We start from the raw sequence: 19,055 nt of genomic DNA on the forward strand, positions 1-19,055 counted from the left end.
TGTAAGCAGAACTTTCAGGTTTTGGTTCAGAGTCCATAGTCCATAGTGTGTGTATGCCGGCGTGAACGTGCAAAACTCCAGGTGTTACAAATCTTAAGATAATAAAAGACTAAACGATTATAGCCTCCAGAAAATTAAAATAGAATAACATCATTTATTTACTTACGTTTTATATCTAATTTATAAACAAATTATGATTTTAAGATAATTTAAAACTGTAAATACAGAAACATTCCAACACAGTATTATGATATATGAAACTATAACAGCAGCAGCCCAGGGGCCACAAACAGACCCCCCCCCCCCCCCCTTATTTTCTGGTACGTTTTTTTTGGGAGGAAATTAGAAGATAAAATTAGCAGTTTTTGAAAGAATAGAAATGTCATTCAATTATACTGTAATAGTCAGTCCTCTTAACTAGAAGCTTAACTTGGCTTTAATTCTCTGTTCACCTCGTTAAATTGAGCTTTACACTTTGAATTTACGTTTTAAAACATACATGTAAGTATCAACAATTCTAAAGAAATCTGTATATTTTTCCATTTAGTTTAATTGTCTAACTGAGAGTAGCCTGTCCTATATTTCTTACAGTGAGAAACAAATTAAAGTGGATCGCTTGATAATCAAAGTATAGCCTATACTCAGAATATATTTATATATTAGTATTTTATTAGACATTGTAGAAAATTACCATTACTTAAGTATAAAGCTATGGAAAAGATACAATTTAAAGTCAAATTAAATTACAAGACTAAGAAGGTAGATCTTTATTATTAAAGTAGCCTACATATTGTTATTATTATAGTATTAGTATCATTATTAGCCTATTATTATCTGACAGTGGGGGCTTCATCTCTCTCTCCCCCCTCTCGGTCTGTGGGAGTGGTCTTTTCCTGGTCACGTGATGTCAGCCTTTGTTGATGTGATTCAGTAGAAGAAGAACAGGAGGACAAAAAAAAAAAAAAAAAAAAGAAGTCCTAGTCCGACCGACGGATCACAGATCTACCGTTCCTCATCCGTCCTCCCTCCCCGGCGCATACTAGCTCCTCCTCGGCCTGGATGCTGCAGCAAGCCCGTCCGGATCTCCGCCTGGATCTTTTTTGTGTCTATCCGCGGCCACTCCGCGGTTCTCCCCGCCGGTTTGAGAGCTTGGCAGCGGGGCTGGGGGATGGAGTCTCAGACGGGGCTGTGAGCAGGCTGCTTTTAAAGGGGAGGTGGAGGTGTGGGGGGTCGGTGTGAGAAGCCCCAGGCCCTGCTTTGCTTTGTTATCCTGGGCTCGGTTTACCGGCTATCTCTTCGTGTTTTCCAACTTGTTTCTCATCTTTTTCCTGCTCCAGGTTATCCTCCTGTGAGACATTGGAGGAGTTTTTGAGTTGCAGAGAGAAACACCCTCACAGCACCAGGATTTAACGCAGATTTTGGCTGCTGGACTTCATTCACATCTTGTTTTCTGCAGCGTGTTTTTCAATTCAGGATTTTCTGAAGGACGAATCAAGAAAAACAAATTAGTCTACTTTCATTCATTGGCCTCCCTCCTAACCCTTTAATCCCTTTTAATCACCTTTTTTTCTTTGCATTACTCTGTCTGTCCCCACACACGCCTAGCTGCACCTATTTCTCCTGATATTTCTTTATCCATCTTCTATTTCTCTCTTTTAATCTCCCCATTTCCTCCTCGTTTACCTTCATTTATTTCCCACCTCCCGGTCTCTACCTCTCCCCTCTGTCAGTCTCCCACCCTCCATCTGTCTCCCCCTGTCTCCCTCCCTCCCTCCATCCTCCATCATGGCTCCGGTGTGCCGGTTCTCCTGGTCTTGCTGCCTGCTGCTTCTGCTGCTCCTCCCCGCCGTCCAGAGCTCGTTCCCCCGCAGCAAAGAGGACTGCGGCCCGGGAAAGGCCTCCGACTGTCCAGGTGAGACTCCTAACATCATGTTTACACTTGGACTCCAAGTCTACCCCCACTCTCTCAGGCTGGGGGGTAGAGGTGTGTGTGTGTGTGTGTGTGTGTGTGTGTGTGTGTGTGTGTGTGTGTGTGTGTGTGTGTGTGTGTGTGTGTGTGTGTGTGTGTTTGGGGGGGGGGGGGTTATCTGATGCTGTGGATGTGGAGGTCAGAGGTCAGGGACATCTTTATTAATCTGACCCTCTCTGTCACCTTTTATTGGATGTTTCTGGTGTGTGGCTCTGTGTTTCTGTTGTCATGGCGACTGCTGCAGGATAACGCACAGGTTTGATGGAGGTACATGATTTGAAGGAGATGTGTATCTGTGTGTGTGTGTTTTCTGACCACTCCTCACTTTAACTGGGCTCTATTTTAGCTCTTAATGACAGGGTGGAGGAACAGGGCGAGGTTAAATGAGTGGGTAGTGTGTGTGTGTGTGTGTGTGTGTGTGTGTGTGTGTGTGTGCGTGGTACGTCTTCCTGTATAGGCTAAGCCACATTCTCTGGTAAAATTCAAATTCTTACTCTGCTTTCATTCAATATTTTTTGATGTTCAGACTCACTGAGTGTGTCTCTTAACAACCTGTGTGTGTCACACAGCGTTTTCACACTCCTGAAAACTACATGAAGTTTCGGGGGGGTGGGCTGCTTGTAACAGCTGAATTTTTTTCATGCCAGCCCCCAAGTCAAAAGGAAGTTGGGATGATCTGATGTGAGGACGCAGCAGGAAATATTCAGCTCAATTCACCTGGGGCACGCGGGACGGGGTTGATGACATTTATATCCTGCGCACCACCAGACTTACATCTCTGTTGTATTTTTCACACATACATTCCTGAAAATTTCTCGATAATTTTGGGACAGCGTGCCATCCCTGAACTCTTCCCAAATTGCTGGTTCATTCATGTCCCTGACAGGGCCATGGGTGAAGTGTTTCATAGTTTGATGGGTGGTTTCAGGATGCAAGACACGCCGTCAAAAGGACGGCCCTGGAATGGCACACAAAGCAAGAGTCCAACGCTAACGACAATTTTCTCCTCTGTATCAATTCTGTTTACTTCATAAATACTTAATACTTCAAAAACTACAGCGAGCAGCTGTTTGAAACATAAATATTTATCTGTTGAAGTCTTGGAGAAAAAAAGATCGAAGCTGAGAGCCACAAACAGGAAGCATGGAGAGAAAAGATATATGTTCGTCTAAATGTGAACATGTGAGGAACCAAAGAGTGATGAATGACACCAGGCTCATATGGAGTTTGTCTTTATTGTTCATGTGAAAGTTATTCCGCACACCAACGGATTATTCCACGTCTCTGATCTAAATCTGGAGTCGTAAAGAAACCGAAATACCTCCTGAAAACGCTGATTTGTGTCAGAGAGTGGCTTTAAGTTTTTTTTTTCTTTAAAGATCTGAAGGATGAGGTCTTTGAGATTTCTATTTTCAGAAGATCTGAACCCCCTCCAAAGATGTCCGCCCACTGCAGCTCAGACACAGATGTTCTCTCCACTCAGTCACAGATTCTCTTCAGACGGATGTTATTTACGACCTACAGACTCGTTGTGCCGCCTTCGATAGAAAGATGTGTAAACGAGAAGTACACAGAGTGTTTGTGTTTAAAATGAGGGCTGTGGGGGACTCAGAACCATCGAATAACTTCTAGATAGATGATTCCTGCATCATGAACCTTCCATTGAATACAGAAGAATTAGTAAAGGAAAACAGCTGTGGATGAAACATCTGTCAAAGGAGGACTGGACGAGACTAGACGCGCTAATGCTCCGTTTTAAAACTAAAGCTAGCTCCTAATGTGTGTGTTAGAAATATTTCAGTCTGAGTGAGACTAAAGGTCGTGTTTCTGTGTGTTCAGGCGGTGGTGAGCTGTTGTTGTTAGGTAGATGTGAGTATTAAAGACGACGACAAATAAGTTCTGCCGTATGGTTCATTGAAACATTTTTTCACACCTTTCTTTCAATTTCGCACCTTCCTTATTCAAATGATGTTTGCGATGTGTTTCTTGATGACCCTGATGAAGGCTACGAGCTGTAACGCTTCTAATCTCTTAGTTAAATTGTTCACACTACAAGTGTTGCTGGAGCTTTTTAACCTCTTCAAGCCTTCCACTCTTCACGCACCTTGGTAGTTAATTATGCTGGTGCTAATGAGGATCCTGATATAGAAAGAAAGTTCATGTGGTTGTGCCAGAAAATGCCACTCCACTTCTGTATTGAAACATTACCAGCAATCTTTTCTCTCGCTGCATCAAGTCACATCACCATCATTTGAACTATTAATAACATGAAGGATTTTAGTACAGGGACAACTGGATCTTAAGTTGAAAGAGCATAAAGCTGAGTTGAAGGTAGCGGTTGCCTGACAGCCCTGCAAAGACTGAATTCAATTTTAATTTCTATGCTTGCTAGTTTTGGAAAGGATGAGACCTTTGTGAATAAATACTAAATATTAAGGGGGGATAAAATGGATTTATTCCTGTAAAAAAAGTTCACTTTTTGTTTCATAACAACCTGTGAAATAAGATGGGATGGGAAACAGTGATCTCCCAACTAGTGTTGTCACGACAGCAGAATTTGAAAAACTTGGAGGGGTTAGTCAAGTAAAACTCAAACTGTATCGATGCCTGTTTGATACCATGGTAACAAAAAAGGACGTTTTGAATCACTGTAAATTGCGGGCAAACGTCACACTAACTAGCTTTCAAAACATGTCGCCAACTTTTCAGTCGTGAAACTGTACGCACGTGTTTGCACGATTCAGACAGTGTGCAGGAGTTAGTCTGCAATTTTTGATTGATTCGTTCCTCTCCTACACACACACACCTGTCTGATGAAATATTGAAACATTTGCCAACCTCTCTCCAAACTGTATGGAATCACTATTAGTGGTTTCAATACGACAGTGACCCTCCAAACACAACGCCAGCTCATGCAATAAATGGTTTCTCCAGTTTGTTGTGGAAGAATTGAATTTGTCTGCACAGAAACTTGACTTAAACCAAAGCACACACGCAGGAGGCCTTGTTATGAAGAATTGAAGCCCTGATCAGGAGGTGATTTCCAGGCTTCATTTCCACATACTTTTTGACCATGAAGTGTAACTGCAGTGTCTCAGGATGTAGGTTGGGAAGAGAAAAACAAGGAGAGAGATAATGAAGTCAGCGGAGCGTGAAAGGCCAAGAGACATTTATACAGAGAGAGAGAGAGAGAGAGGTTAGTCAGCTTTTGCTTCAGTGATCCTCTGTTCTTCCATTTTAGTTTGACTTCACTCACAGACCGACTTCAGATCAGCTTCAGTCCGAAACTCTGATCGTCCCTCATCAGTTGAATCCGACCTTTTACCAGCAGCTTCTGTGTTTTCTGCCTGAAAAGTTTACAGAATCACGTGCAGTATACTCGCTCTGTTCCTCATCTTCTCGGACATGTCGTTCTGCAGTCGAGTCACAGGTCACTGACTCATCTGAGATCTGAATCAGTGACCTGATCACCTCCTGGAAAACAGTTCACAACACAGTGACACACTTTCCCAGACTCCAACAGAGATGTTTTATTGACCTGAGGATGTTTTTTTTTAAGTAAAAAATCTGTGGGAAGTGAACCTCGGGTCGAATTCAAAACTGGCCTCGGTCTATATCAGAATTCAACTGTCTGCAGCATACTTTTTAAAGTTTTTTGGTCTAATTTGTCAAATTGTATTGGACCAAATTGTGGTCTTGATGCAACAGAAGACACTAGAAGAGAGAGTCTAGTTTGAACACAGGAAAATTCCCAAGACCTCAAGCACCTTTTTGAGACCTCTCAAACATTCAGTGCATTTGGAGTCAAGATTGGCATTTTCAGTTATATCAATATTTGAGTCCTCTCACGAGTAAAGAGTAATTGATTTTTTTGCAAATTGTGTATTTTATCACCATAAAAATAACACGTCCAGCATAGCCTACCATTTACTAACACTGGCCCTAAGGCGTGATATTTTAATTCCTGTGATGTTCCTTCAATCTGAATGTCTGACTGTGTGTGTATGTGGAGCATCTGCTTTGCCGTGCTGCTGCAACGCTGAAACGCAGAGTGAATTCACAGACTGGGACACGAGTATTACGCAGTCGCGGAATCAATATGAATGTAGAAAGACGTAATTACTGCTGAGCTTAGTTACGGCACTCTTGTGGAAATGCAGCATGAAAAAGGCTTCTGTCTGTCCACGAGTCTGTAGGATCAGCCGCTTTTTGTGAATTTAAAAAGTCGGTTTCAGCTCCTGTAAAGAGGCAACTAGCATTTTATAACCAGAAAATTAACTGAACTGGTAAAATACTTCTAGTATTTGAGGTGAAGACATGTTGGAAGACAAGATATTGGTGAAATAGATCAAAACATCGTCTGCATAAAAAAGTCCCAAAAAATTGTCACTATACATTATTAAGTGGCTGCTTAGGAATTATAAAAGTGATCATTTGTACCGTTTGTATGTTGCTGGATAAGGCTTTATTCTAACACCTCTGATTTTCTCACGTCATCCAATGTACAATTTTAATCGATCTGATAAACTTTACAACAGACCGGGTTTTATTCAAGGTCACGGATGCATGAAAGTACCAAAACATAATTACCAAAATTATTTTGGAAATCGTTTTTTTACTCTTATCACAAGACACATTTATTTAAAAGAGTAGAAGACCTAACCACTGGGCAAGACATGAACTACCCAACAGGAACTATTGAAGCAGCTTGTCCTTACCCCCAGTGTTTGCCAGTGAGCATCATAGATATTTTTTTGCTGATCTTCAAACACTTTTTAAAAGGTTAAGATCCTGAATGTCTCTGACTAAAGAACCCAGTTCAGTCGCTAACTGCTCAGCCTCTTGGTTTTGTTGTTCTCCAGATGTGTCAATCATCTCCACGTCGTGCTTTTAACACACAGCTGTTTGAAGGTTGTGTTTTGTGTTGTCGTTGTGTAAAAAGAAGGCTTTCGACACTCTAACTCCCCACAGAGCCTCCTCGGTGTCGGGGTCTCTGCAGACCTGTCTGACGCTGTAAACAAGCTGTGACTGCTGATGCAACAAGTGTCTGTCAGATGAGAAGTAAGCGGCAGAGCGCTGATAAAAAGCCGCGGCAGGTGTAGATGTTTGAGAGTCTCCAGATGAAGACGTGCAGACGTGATGTGATCTGACAGGTTTTATCTTCCGTGACCCACTTTATCTTTTCAGGTTTTAGAACATCTAAGTCCTGCAGGTCTTTTTTCATCATGACTCTTGGATTTCTTGGATTGATTTCTCTGCATTTTTGTTCAGACAAAGAATTATTCTGCTGTATATTCTGCAAACTGCTTTTGTCTTGCATTACTTTTTGATACCCAAACCTGAGCCGTGAGGGACACCTTGTGCAAAGCTTTGCCGACTGATTAAAAAAATATTGGCATAGAGCGTTTGATTGGTGACACAGTAACATAAACAGTAGAGGGTAAAATGAAACATGAGCCCCTGAGCTTCGTCTGTGGATTTGAGAGCTTAAAATTGAAACTTAAATTATTCTTTGAAAACATTTCTAAGAAAACGATACGAGGTGGGACAAACTAGCTCCTGTAATAATGTCTTGGCTACTGCGGCAATCACTTCCTTCACCTTCCTGCCGTCGAAAAAAAAAGGCTTCTTGTGCTTTGTTAGGATGTGTTCCGCTTTAAGAGATTCCTCCGATTCCTCAAGTGTTCTTCTTAGTTGGTCAAATGATTACAGATAGCATCTGTGTATTTCATTGAATAGAAGTAGGAAGAAGCTTTTAATGTGGAATGTTGGAAACATCATACCTGCTCAACCTCAGCATGGCAGCATTACCATTTCTAGCATTTTAGCTTGCAAGTTAATCATGAACATACCTGTTCCTCAGTACAGCTTTACAGCACTGCTTGCACGATTCGATAAACAATACATCAGTGATCACATTTGTTACAGATGCATGTCTTTGATGAAGTAACTCACCACTCTGCTGCATAAATGTCATAATGCTGCATGACTGAAACTGTTTTTTTTTTAATCAGCCTGTCAGCGTTTAGATTCTTCTGACGTCCTGAGTTTGTTTCCGAAATGCTCAAACAGAACTCTGCTCAGAAATCAAGTCATTTTAAAGAGACTTGACATTTCCTACTGAATGTAACAACAAGTTAAAAACCTAAAATCGCAAGCATTGATGGAGACATCAGGTGGTGAGGCAGTAACAGAGCTCGGTCTGCAGACGGGTGCTGACAGAGAGCATCCTGGGAACACAGAGCTGGTGTTTTTTTTCTGTCCGCCCCCACAGTAGCCTCTGTGTGTCAGCAGCTCATTCAGGCTGCATCAGCTCACAGAGGTATTTACTAATTACAGGGGAAGTGGGGGTCGTGACCCCTGTAATTACCTGCTCTAATAGGCTATTCTGTGGTGCTGCCGACCAATCGGATGCCATCAGAAATTACTACCCTGGATAATAGTGTGTGTGTGTGTTTCAGTATTTCCCGTCGTGTGTTTGTGTCTTTCATGTGGTCTTAATAGTGTTTCATTTACATCCATATTAGTACCTGGACTGAGATGTCTTCATCTGTTTTCATGGTCCTCAGAGGATAAACCATGCTGGTATTGATGATGCTTTGAATTTATATCTATAGGGACATAAATATGAGTTCATTTCTGTCAACTCCTGCAAGACATTTATGATACGCTGCGTCAGGAAAGCCCCTCAGCGTTGAGATTTTGCCTGATCTCCTGATGTTTGCCTCAGACATGATTGATTCCAAACTTCAAAAGAGATGTCGCTAGACTCGCTACCGTGTCACAGACAGACCTGACAAATCCTAAATTCAAAAAAATCCACATCATGATGTAGTTATGTCGGCCTCCTTTTAGCCTGTTTGTCATGAAATCTCAGTCAGTTTATTTTTGTTTTTTTAGCGCTGAAGTGAGCTGAAACCTATACTGGTAACTGAAACCAATCTTAATAAATAAATGCTGAGTTTGAGCTTAAATTCTATTTCAGCTTGCACAGATTGATTTTTGGTGCTGCTTGTGATTTCTCTGTCTGTTAAATGACGTAATGAGATTGTTTGAGGAACGTCAGAGATGATGACATCATTGGACATTTCAGGGTTTACATGTAGTTAAAGTTCCTGAACATACGGATTATATTCATTCGTTTTTCTCTCTTCTTTTCAGATCTGTCAGAGAAGAAGAGCGACCTGCGCGTGTGTGACGCCGGGACGTGTCGCTTCGGAGGAACCTGCCGTGAGAACGGAGCGGACATCAAGTGTGTCTGCCAGTTTCACGTGAGTCTCACACACACACACACACACACACACACACACACACACACACACACACACACACACACACACACACACACACACACACACACACACACACAGGTCACTGTAATGGACTTAACATTGACATTGATTATTGATGTAGAATCTTCCTGGAGACTTACCTGAACATAACTCCAACCACTGTACGGTGGCCCTGAGGGTCAACTGTAATGACCAAAAACACATTTTAATGAAACTTGAAAACATTTTGCTTAATGTAAAATGACATCATCAAAATATTTGATGAAATTCAAAAAGATTTTAAGATCTGTAAAGTATTTCAAGAAATTAGAAGAATTCTCAAAGAACATGAAAAAGGAATTAAACACAAAAAAAGTTCACAAACCAAAAACATTTTCTAGGATAAATTTTCTTTCAAACAACGTGAAAACTGTTCACTGCAGAAAAGATTTCAGAAAACAAAGAGGAAGGATTTTTGTTTCGTTGAATTGTTTTACATCCTGCGAAATGTTTTTGCATAAATATTTGAATGGTTAACCTTCAGGGCCACCGTAGTGGGGACACACATTTTAGTTAAAAGTGTTAGAGTGGGCAGAATGTGAATGACACAAACACATACACAAACTCTCTCTCTCTCTCTTTCTCTCTCTCTCTCTCTCTCTCTTATTCTCTCTCTCTCTCTCTCTCTCTCTCCTGTCACTGACTTTTTACAAACAAAGAACAGTAAACAGGATGTCATACAAACTTGTCATCCTGTGCCATCAGTCCAACACACGCCCAAAGAGGAGAGTCAGGTTGTTGTGGGTGAACCTGACGTGTTTAATTATCAGAGATGATCATTGATAAATATAAATAATATTCAGATCATTATGAAACATGATGTCAGGGCTGGACTTTTATCAGGATCCTCTTTTTAAATGCTTTAAACTCTCCGATTTAAGAAGTTTATTTTGCTTTTTGACCTTGAAAATAATTCACATTTCCTCCTTTACTGACTTTAACTTTATTATTGTAGTAGACATAAAAAAAAAAATAACATTTTGTGTGTGTTTCAGTGTCATAAGAAGTACGTCCCTGTGTGCGGATCCAATGGAGACACGTATCAGAACGAGTGTTTCCTCAGGAGGGCCGCATGCAAGAAACAGAGAGCCATCAGCATCATGTCTGAGGGGCCCTGTTACCACGGTAACGCTCACATAAAAACACACACACACACACACACACAGATTAACTCGCATGACTTCCTGTCAGCTTAACACTAACTGCCTAACTGTTTGTGTTTCAGACGGAGCATCAGGATCTGGTGATGGAGGTAAACAGCTTCACACTTTCACCGTTTGTTTCATTTTTAAAGCGACAAATCTCAAGAGTGCTAAGGGGTTAAAAACAAGAGTGTGAAACGCAGAGTACAGACCACAAAGTGAGTTCATCATATCCAGTCTTTCTTTGAGCGAGCTGGTTCTGCTTCAGGCTCTGGGCGTGCTCACATTAAGAGGAGCGTTTAGCATGATTTGATGCTTCTTCATCACAAAATGGAACGATCGGCAGCTGTTTGCTTCTGTCTGATTAAAATAATGAGAAGAGACGATGGATTTAAAAACCACACTGCTGCTGCACAGAAGGACAGAGACACTGCAGAAAAGTATTGTTTTAAGTCAAATAGAAATAAGTTAGAATAGAATAGATGTACAGGTACATTGGAATTCTTGTGCGTTTCTCCCTGAGTCAGCTTCTACAAAAAAGTTAAAATTATATATAAAATAGTTGTCATTTAAAATGAAATAAGCCTGTCATTTGATGTACCTTTGATGAATGAATGATCATCATGTTTTCAGGAGTCATGTCGTGTTGTTGTGATCTTTTGTGTTTGCAGACGACGAAGGCTCCGGTCGCGGGAAGAAAGTGTCAAAATGTGGAAACTGCAGGTTTGGAGCCGAGTGTGACGAAGACTCTGAGGATATGCTGTGAGTACACACACACACACACACACACACACACACACACACACACACACGCACACACACCATGACTCTTCAAATCATATACACAGAAGTTTATGATGATTCTAAACTTCAATATTTACCTGCGTGTGTGTGTGTGTGTGTGTGCATGTGTGTGTGTGGTGTGTGTGTGTACATCTGCAGCTGCATGTGTAACATCGTGTGTAACGGCCACAACGACAACCCGGTGTGCGGGGGCGACGCCGTCACCTACGACACGCCGTGCCACGTCCGCGAGGCGTCCTGCCTCAAGCAGCTGAAGATTGACATCAAACACGTGGGCCGTTGTCAAGGTAACAAGGAAATACAACACTGCTGATCAATAGACAGGAAGCTGCAGAACACACACACACACAAAAAAAAAACCCAAGGGATGAGAGGAGGGGGAGGGAGCAGAGTGACAAGGGGGAAACAGTAGAAGAAGAAATAGGAGGAGAGCAGGGGAAATACTAAATAAAAAAGAGAAATGGACGTGTAGACTTAATTCAAATCCAATAAACCAAGATTTCCGTGGTCCTCACTGATATAGGAAGAATGTAGAAAAGAAAGCAGGAACAGAAATGAAGGAGGTAAGAGTTACAAAGGAAAGGGAAGTGGTAAAACAAGGAAGACAGGTGGAGAGGAGGAAAGATAAAGAAAGGAAAAAGATGATTAAAAGGAGGACGAGGAGAGATGAAGGAGGAGAGATGAAGGATGGAGGAACGAGTGTAGGAAGAGGAGGGATGGAGGGAAATGAGGAGAGATAAAGGATTGAGGAAAAAGAGGAGAGATGAAGGATCGGGGTAAATGTGGAGAGATGAAAGACTGAGGAGTAAGAGTAGAGACGAAGGATGGAGGGAGGAGAGTAGGAAGAGGAGAGATTGATGGGGGAGAAAGAGGGGAGATGAAGGATAACGGGAAAAGAGGAGGAAGAGGAGAGATTAAGGATGTGAGCAGGGGTCAAAAAAGAGGGGAAAGGGTAGGTGAATGAGGATGAAAAGACTGCTGTGCTGTTTTTCAGCTCATCTATACTGAATGAAGACCTGACCCCAATACACACATGTATGCACTTACACACACACACACACACACACATGCTGGATTAGTTCAGCTGGCTGAACAACCAGCTGGTGTCATTTTAACATGACGACCTTCTGTTATCCATTTTTTATCATCCTCTTCTGTTCTCTGATTTTCTACCTTTCCTCTTCTTCTTCGTTGGTGCTTTTTTTGTTGTTGTTTTCACTATTTATCATAGCCCCCTCCTATACACGACTAAGAATTCTATATTTTATAAATATTCTATTTTTAAATGACTGGAAAGACAATTGAAATATGGTTATAGACTGTATTTATATTTATCTCACTGCTTTGTGAAAAACTTGATCCTGATTGGTCAATCACAGCTTTCTACTGTCTACTCATATTTTGGAAAACCAACTTTAGAGGACCATACCCATCCATAGAAAGAAGTTGTTGTTATTCTATTGTTATTCTAAGAAATGATCCGTACAGAGAGAGCTCTTTAGTTACAGAGGAAGATGTTTTTCTTTTAACCACAAACAGCTGTGACATCACTCTCTACAAACACACCGGACTACATTGATAAAAACAGGAATTTTACCACACAGAACACAGAGTAGGAGTTGTTGATCTACTGCTGCCTTGATCAATGTTGCTAACAGGTTGCTAACAACGGGCTGTAGACGCTAGCCGGTTATAAGTGAACTTTGTCAGTGGACGTGGGGCTTTGTCTTCTCCACCCTCTTATTTTAAACACATGTTTGTTGTTGATGAGGGAGAGGAGGTAACAACACTATTTGTGCTGAGCGAATGTGCAGTTGCATTCAGTGACCTTTGGCGGGCGCTGTTTTTATCAATTCTTGTCTTTGAATAATTCTATAATATAGAATAATAATATAGAACTCTATAATCATGTCTGTCAGACACTTAGAATAACAATCTGAGACTGTCGGGGACACACTTTTCTTCCTCCCTCGGTTCATGCTTTTAAAAACAATCAACCCTGTTCCTGATAATTAAGTGGACAATTAATGAGAAGATGTAGATTTTCAATTCAAAGGATGACAACAACAGCTCTGTAAATATTACAATGATTTTTTAAATGTACCTCACATTAAGTGTTCTCTTTTTTTCTTTTTTCTACTTGTAAGATGTGTTTAATGTGTTAAAGGGAGCGAGAGAGGAGAACAAATTAGTCTGCACTATGATAAGTAGGACATTCCTGCTGATGAAGCTTCGCCCTGAAGCAAGAAGAGTGTGTGTGTGTGTTTGTGTGTGTGTGTGTGTGTTGACCTGTTTAAACCCACTCTCTCTTTCCTGGTTGACCACATCACATTCATAATGTGTCTGAATCGCTCTTTGTTCGATGAGGAGACATTATTCTGTGGCGCCAGAGGAAAGATCATACTGTCTTTCAGGTCTTTTGGTTTCAGTTTGGTTTGGTCTATTTGTCCAGTTGAGATTATACTGCTGCTCAATATTCCAATCGCTGTGCGTCCATGCATCTTTTCTTCTTCTCGGTAGATGATTAAAGTCATATTATGTTAAATTGAGACACCGGGGGGCGCTGTTGGTTGGTAGAACAGGCGCCCCACGTACTGAGGCTGCAGTCCTCGTGGCACTGGTCACAGGTCTCTCTCTCTCTCCTCACATTTCCTGTCTCTCTTCAGCTGTCCTACTTAAATAAAGGCAGAGGTTAAACCACAATCTATAAAATAATATAATTTAATGAGAATAAAAAACACATTTACGTACCATGCTAACAGATTAAATATCTTGTTCATTAAAAAAAATCCTAGATGCACAAATTTCTTAAGATTTAACAACTGCTTCATCGTTTACCTCTTTTCTGTCTAAAATCTCATGATATTTTCTTCTTCTGTGGTTTCAGATAAAAGCAGGAAGGACGACGGCATCAAGAGCAAACCAGACATCTACGGTAAGATCTCCTCCCTGCAGTCTGAATGGAGTTCTCCATCATGGCAATGAAACAGCCAATCAGAAACCAGGATTCTTTTTATTCCTTTATTTTTTACAGCCGTGTCTAAACCTGGTGAAGGGGAGGGCTTTGTGGATGTCCCCGCCCCCTGTCCTGAAGACTACTCCCAGTTCTGTGAACACGGCCAGTGTGAGATGAGACACAACCTGCCCACCTGCAGGTAACGCCTGTTTGTCTGTCTTCAACCAATCAGAGTCCGCGACAGATTAGACTGTTTGAACTCTTTTAATGTATGAACTTCCTTTTGGCCTAATATTCACTGCACGGTTTGACCCGCATCCACTCGAGACAGTTTGTCCTCAATGAAGGCAAGATTTGAGCTGATGTCAGACTTTAAATAATGAGTGAACATAGAAATGTTACGCTATATATACTTCTGTTCTGAAGCCTCTAATTTGGTATTTTGGTTATCAGAGGTCTGCAGTGATTTAGAATCAGCTCAGTTAGCTTTGAACCCTTGACTGAGGTGATACCAAAAAAACACCCTGTTCTTTTCAGACCAGTATTTTTGCTTCCTGCAGGCAGATTTTATTTTCCAGAGTAAGAAATAAAAAAAAAATAGATGCAAAGCCAAACAAACAAAAACAAAGGTGATACCTGTTATGATAAAGTAAGGGTCTAAAGTTTCAGCTTGCATATTGGCACCTTTACACATCAGATTTTGGTGATGGTTATGACCCTTTATAATGCTCTCAGCACTGTTTAAAAACATTTAGTAGTAGGACTTACACCTGTGTGTGTGTGTGTGTGTGTGTGTGTCTCTCTCTCAGGTGTGAGGCGGCGTACGGCGGCCCTCAGTGCGATCAGCTGCTGGACTTTAACATCCTGTACGTGGTGCCCAGCGGCCAGAAGCTGCACTACGTCCTCATCGCCGCCATCATCGGAGCCGTTCAGATCGCCGTCATCGTTGCTGTGGTCATGTGCTTCACCAGGTAATTACTCTTTGTTCTTTAAATACTTCAACTGCTGAACTAATACTCGAATGATACTGCTACTCCTACTGCTCATGTAGCTGTAATAAATGCTGAATAATTGAAACTGGAGGTTTCATCTCAAAAGACAATGACTGCATTCTCTGGTTTAATCAGATTTGGTCATGATCTTCATCAGATGAACGTTTTCAGGGTCGAGACAAACACACAAAGTTTAGTTTTCAGTATCACACAGGAACTTTTACTCTAGTGTTTCCTGATGATTATAATCATTGATGTGTCATTTCTTTTTTTTTGTCCTGCAGGAGGTGCAACAAGGCGAAGCGCGGGCGGAGACAGAAGCAGCACCTGGGTCACTTCCCGTCAGGAACGTCCTCCAGGATGATGTAGCTGCTCCGCGCTCTCTCTCTCTCTCTCTCATGTTTTTATGAAAACCCAGAAGTCTAACGTTTTCGTATCACACAGACTGACTGCATTTTTGATATCTCCACTTTTTGGTGCCTCTTTTTTCCCCCTTTTTTAAAAATAGATTTTGAATTCCTTAAGAGGCCTTATTTTCAAGATTTTTTTCTCCATGTTTGATTTCTTTTTTTCCTTCTTCCTGTCGGACAGTTGCTTGTCTTGGCTGTCTGCAGATGACTTTCTGTTTTCAGAGTTTGGTTTGTGTTTGTGGCGATGCTGCCGTCCTCTCGGACTCTGAAACACTGTGGATCCTCTGACAGAAGCTCAAATGTTATTTATCTGATTGTATTTTCACTTTGGACCGTCCACACAAACTGGAAAAACACAGATTGTCTCTCTTTGTTTGGACCCTGTGAGACGCACACTGATGCTGTTTCTGAGCTTTTCTTTGGATTTATTTTGAAGACACATTAACTCATTTTTTAAATCTTGTTTTAAACAGTTAGATCAACTATTAAATATTCAGATCTAGAGTACAGCCTCTACTGACATTAAAATACCATTGAACTCAAAGCATTAGCTACATGTTTGGGGTTGATACTTTCCTACTCTACAGCTCCCCCTACAGGATTCTTTTAGGATCCACAAAATGTTATTCTAACAATTTGATTGGTTTTTAAAATGTTCCCTACATAAAAAAAAGCTGAAATTTCAGACGAACATTTCAAACTTTTCCCTGATGAAGCAAGAGGTTAAATCACAAAAGTGTAAACTCAAAATTAAAACAAAAATATCCTTTTATTAGCAAAGAATCATGTTTTAAGCCCAAAATAAAGGGAACTAATATCAAATAATTCACATTCTGGATGTTATAGTAAGTAAAACTCTGTATTTAGTCAGAATTCAAATCAAAATACGACTTTTTCATTGTTTGCCTCCTGAGCTTTGATTGGCCCTCCAGCTGGATGTTTAAACCAATCTGTGCAGGTTGACTTTTAGTAGTTTAGGGAGTCACACAGATACAGATCACAAAGAGAGAGAGTCAAAAGAAATTGAGTATTAAAAGGGATTTTATGTCACAATTCAGTTGCTTTTTAGATACAAATTCTGACTGTTATCAGTTTACATTATTAAGCTTCTTTAAGAACACAACGTCTTCACGCTGCTCAACATGAAGACCGTGTCCACGGTTAAATGTGTCTTCTCTTTTAAATGTGTGTTATAAAGGCCTCAATACTCCAGGGGGCGCTCTTTATCAGGACCACAGGATTATCAGGGACCACTGAAGCCCTCTGGAGTGTTTCTGCTGGAGTAAATCTGACGTTCTGTTTCTGTCTTACTGCGTCTCACAGGGTTAAAAAAAAAAAGAAGCTAAATGTTCATGTAACTTAATTTTCTTTTTTTTGTATTTGTTCTGATGAGGCGCACCTGAAAACCAAAATGCTGTTTTTTCTACTGTTAAAAAAAAAGATATGGTACAAGCTAACATGTACAGGTTGTTGTTATAATTATTTTATTGCTTAATTTTCAGATGATGCCATTCGGGAAATGGAAATGTTTTTTTTTTAATATGTGTTTATTGACAAGCTAATGCTAATTTAAATGTTTGAGTTACCTCTTTTGATATCATTTGTAACGATGGTACGAAGTGTCCGTGTTGGTCGTTTTCTCGTGGTAGAAGGAGTAGACTGGAGAGGTCTGGCTGCTCTGAGATCAGATTGGCGCTGTGGTCTCTGATGTCTGCAGGGGTCCAGCCTGATTTGACTGTAGATGTTGCGTACTGCATGAACCAGTGAAGTTGATGTTTAGACTGTGCTGTAGCTGAAGTAGAATTAAATTATGACGTTTGAAACCACTGTGTCATTTTTCATTGGTTGAGCTAAAACTACGTGTCGTAATTATTACAAACACTGGAAATGGTAAATGGACTTGAGCTTATATAGCGCTTTTCTAGTCTTCTGACTATGCAAAGTGCTTTTACACTGCAGGTCACACCCATTCACACACTGATGGTAGAGGTTGCTATGTAGTGAGCCCATCAGAAGTAAATAATCCCATTCATACGCCGCCGACGAAGCAGCGGGAGCAATTTGGGGTTTAGTGTCTTGCCCAAGGCCCAAAAGTTTTCTTCTTTAGTTCTTCAGCAAGAGTGGCAAAATAGCACCGGATTAATGAGATTAAAGAGAAATCACTGCTTTAATTTTGGACCTTAATCGCTTCGTGATTAACACGTTAACGCTGAAAGCACATTGTGCAGTTCCTCAATTGGCCAGTGGATGAAAAGGTAGAAAATAAGGACATTTTAGAAAGTGAGAATACAAGTTCAACCTTACGTATATCATTTCTGTTCTCGAAAATGTTCAGGGTTCTTTATTTTATAAATAATTATTTTATTTAGGGTTGATTGACAGATGTTCAGCCAATCACAGACATCTCTAGCGGATGTCGAACAATTCATTTTCAGGCTCTATGAACTAACCTACTCAACAAATTCAAAATGTCTGTCCCTCCAAAACAAATCATAATTAACCAGTCCACCTAAAGACTCCACCCCCTTCAGTGATTGAGGAGTGGAAAGCAAGCGCTCTGTGTGGCTGTTAAAGCATCCACGTCTTTTACAGGGAGGTGGAGTTAAATATAGCAGTGACGGCAGGATAATTATAGGCAGCAGCTGGTGGAGCGAGTTCGGACTTCGGGGAGTCCCCTTATCCCTCCATTTGATTCCATCCCTCCTTTCTCACCTCGTCCCGTTCCTGTCACCCTCTTTCTCTCTCAGCCCCTGTCTTCTGTGTGTTTTCATCATCAGTTTGGACGCTCTCCAGGGGTTTGGAGCTTCTATGAACTTTCAAGGGCACTAGCTCCCACTTTTGAAAGATCCAAATCTGACAGGATGTTGCTTTGAACTAAATGTCCTGAAGCGATATTTGACCCAGTATAGATTGGGGCTTACAATAAGTTTACAAGTTTAAAATGAAATGTTTTATGATGTGTTATTACCTGTCATTCTAATTGTCCTTTTTCTAATAAGGCTATCACTGGCCATTAGGAGGAGGAGGTGGATGCAGGCCTGTCAGTCATTTGTACCCAGGTGACAACCTTCGGTGTAAAAAATTATGACGAAGTAGAATTGTAAATAGCTGCAGTTCCTTATGTGTCCACTAGAGGCTGTTTCCAGCAGCGAGTCAATCCCCATAGAGCCCCATGTAAAAATGTCAAACTTCACAGCAGAAATGTACATGTTTACAGCCTGGTGAAGAAAACACTTTTGTCTGCATAGCTAATTGCTCTCCTCGTTAAAATTAAGACTTTTTATACAACTCACCTGTTTAGATTATATAAAGCCTAAAGTGATGAAGAAGGTGGGAGCTGCAAGCTCTCTGCTAGGTGTCACCTCAGCTAATTCAGTTACTGAACTTAACCTTCTGGCCTGTGTTTTGGAACCTTTTGGAGATTTAACCAGAACTTCTATGTTTCTCTTAT

The 19,055-nt window shown here is 40.9% G+C and overlaps 1 protein-coding gene across 1 annotated transcript; it reads left to right on the forward strand.

The window, feature by feature from the left end:
* The first annotated feature begins 956 nt into the window (after positions 1 to 956).
* LOC132994194 (tomoregulin-1-like) lies at positions 957 to 17,427 on the forward strand. Its single transcript, XM_061064392.1, has 10 exons — positions 957 to 1,912; positions 9,131 to 9,240; positions 10,296 to 10,425; positions 10,526 to 10,552; positions 11,114 to 11,204; positions 11,385 to 11,533; positions 14,134 to 14,181; positions 14,281 to 14,401; positions 15,012 to 15,173; positions 15,479 to 17,427. The coding sequence occupies exons 1-10, from the start codon at positions 1,786 to 1,788 to the stop codon at positions 15,561 to 15,563; spliced, it is 1,050 nt and encodes a 349-aa protein (XP_060920375.1). The 5' UTR covers positions 957 to 1,785; the 3' UTR covers positions 15,564 to 17,427.
* The last annotated feature ends 1,628 nt before the right edge of the window (positions 17,428 to 19,055 follow it).

Source organism: Labrus mixtus, chromosome 19 (genome assembly GCF_963584025.1).
Source record: "Labrus mixtus chromosome 19, fLabMix1.1, whole genome shotgun sequence".
Lineage (NCBI taxonomy): Eukaryota > Metazoa > Chordata > Actinopteri > Labriformes > Labridae > Labrus > Labrus mixtus.

What these genes read in the sequence shown, in the direction of transcription:
- LOC132994194 (XM_061064392.1), top strand. Translation starts at nt 1,786, where the DNA reads ATGGCTCCGGTGTGCCGGTTCTCCTGGTCTTGCTGCCTGCTGCTTCTG. An exon ending in AGTGTGTCTGCCAGTTTCAC is followed by an intron (nt 9,241 to 10,295) that starts GTGAGTCTCACA and finishes TGTGTGTTTCAG; the next exon opens with TGTCATAAGAAGTACGTCCC. An exon ending in GAAGACTCTGAGGATATGCT is followed by an intron (nt 11,205 to 11,384) that starts GTGAGTACACAC and finishes GTACATCTGCAG; the next exon opens with CTGCATGTGTAACATCGTGT.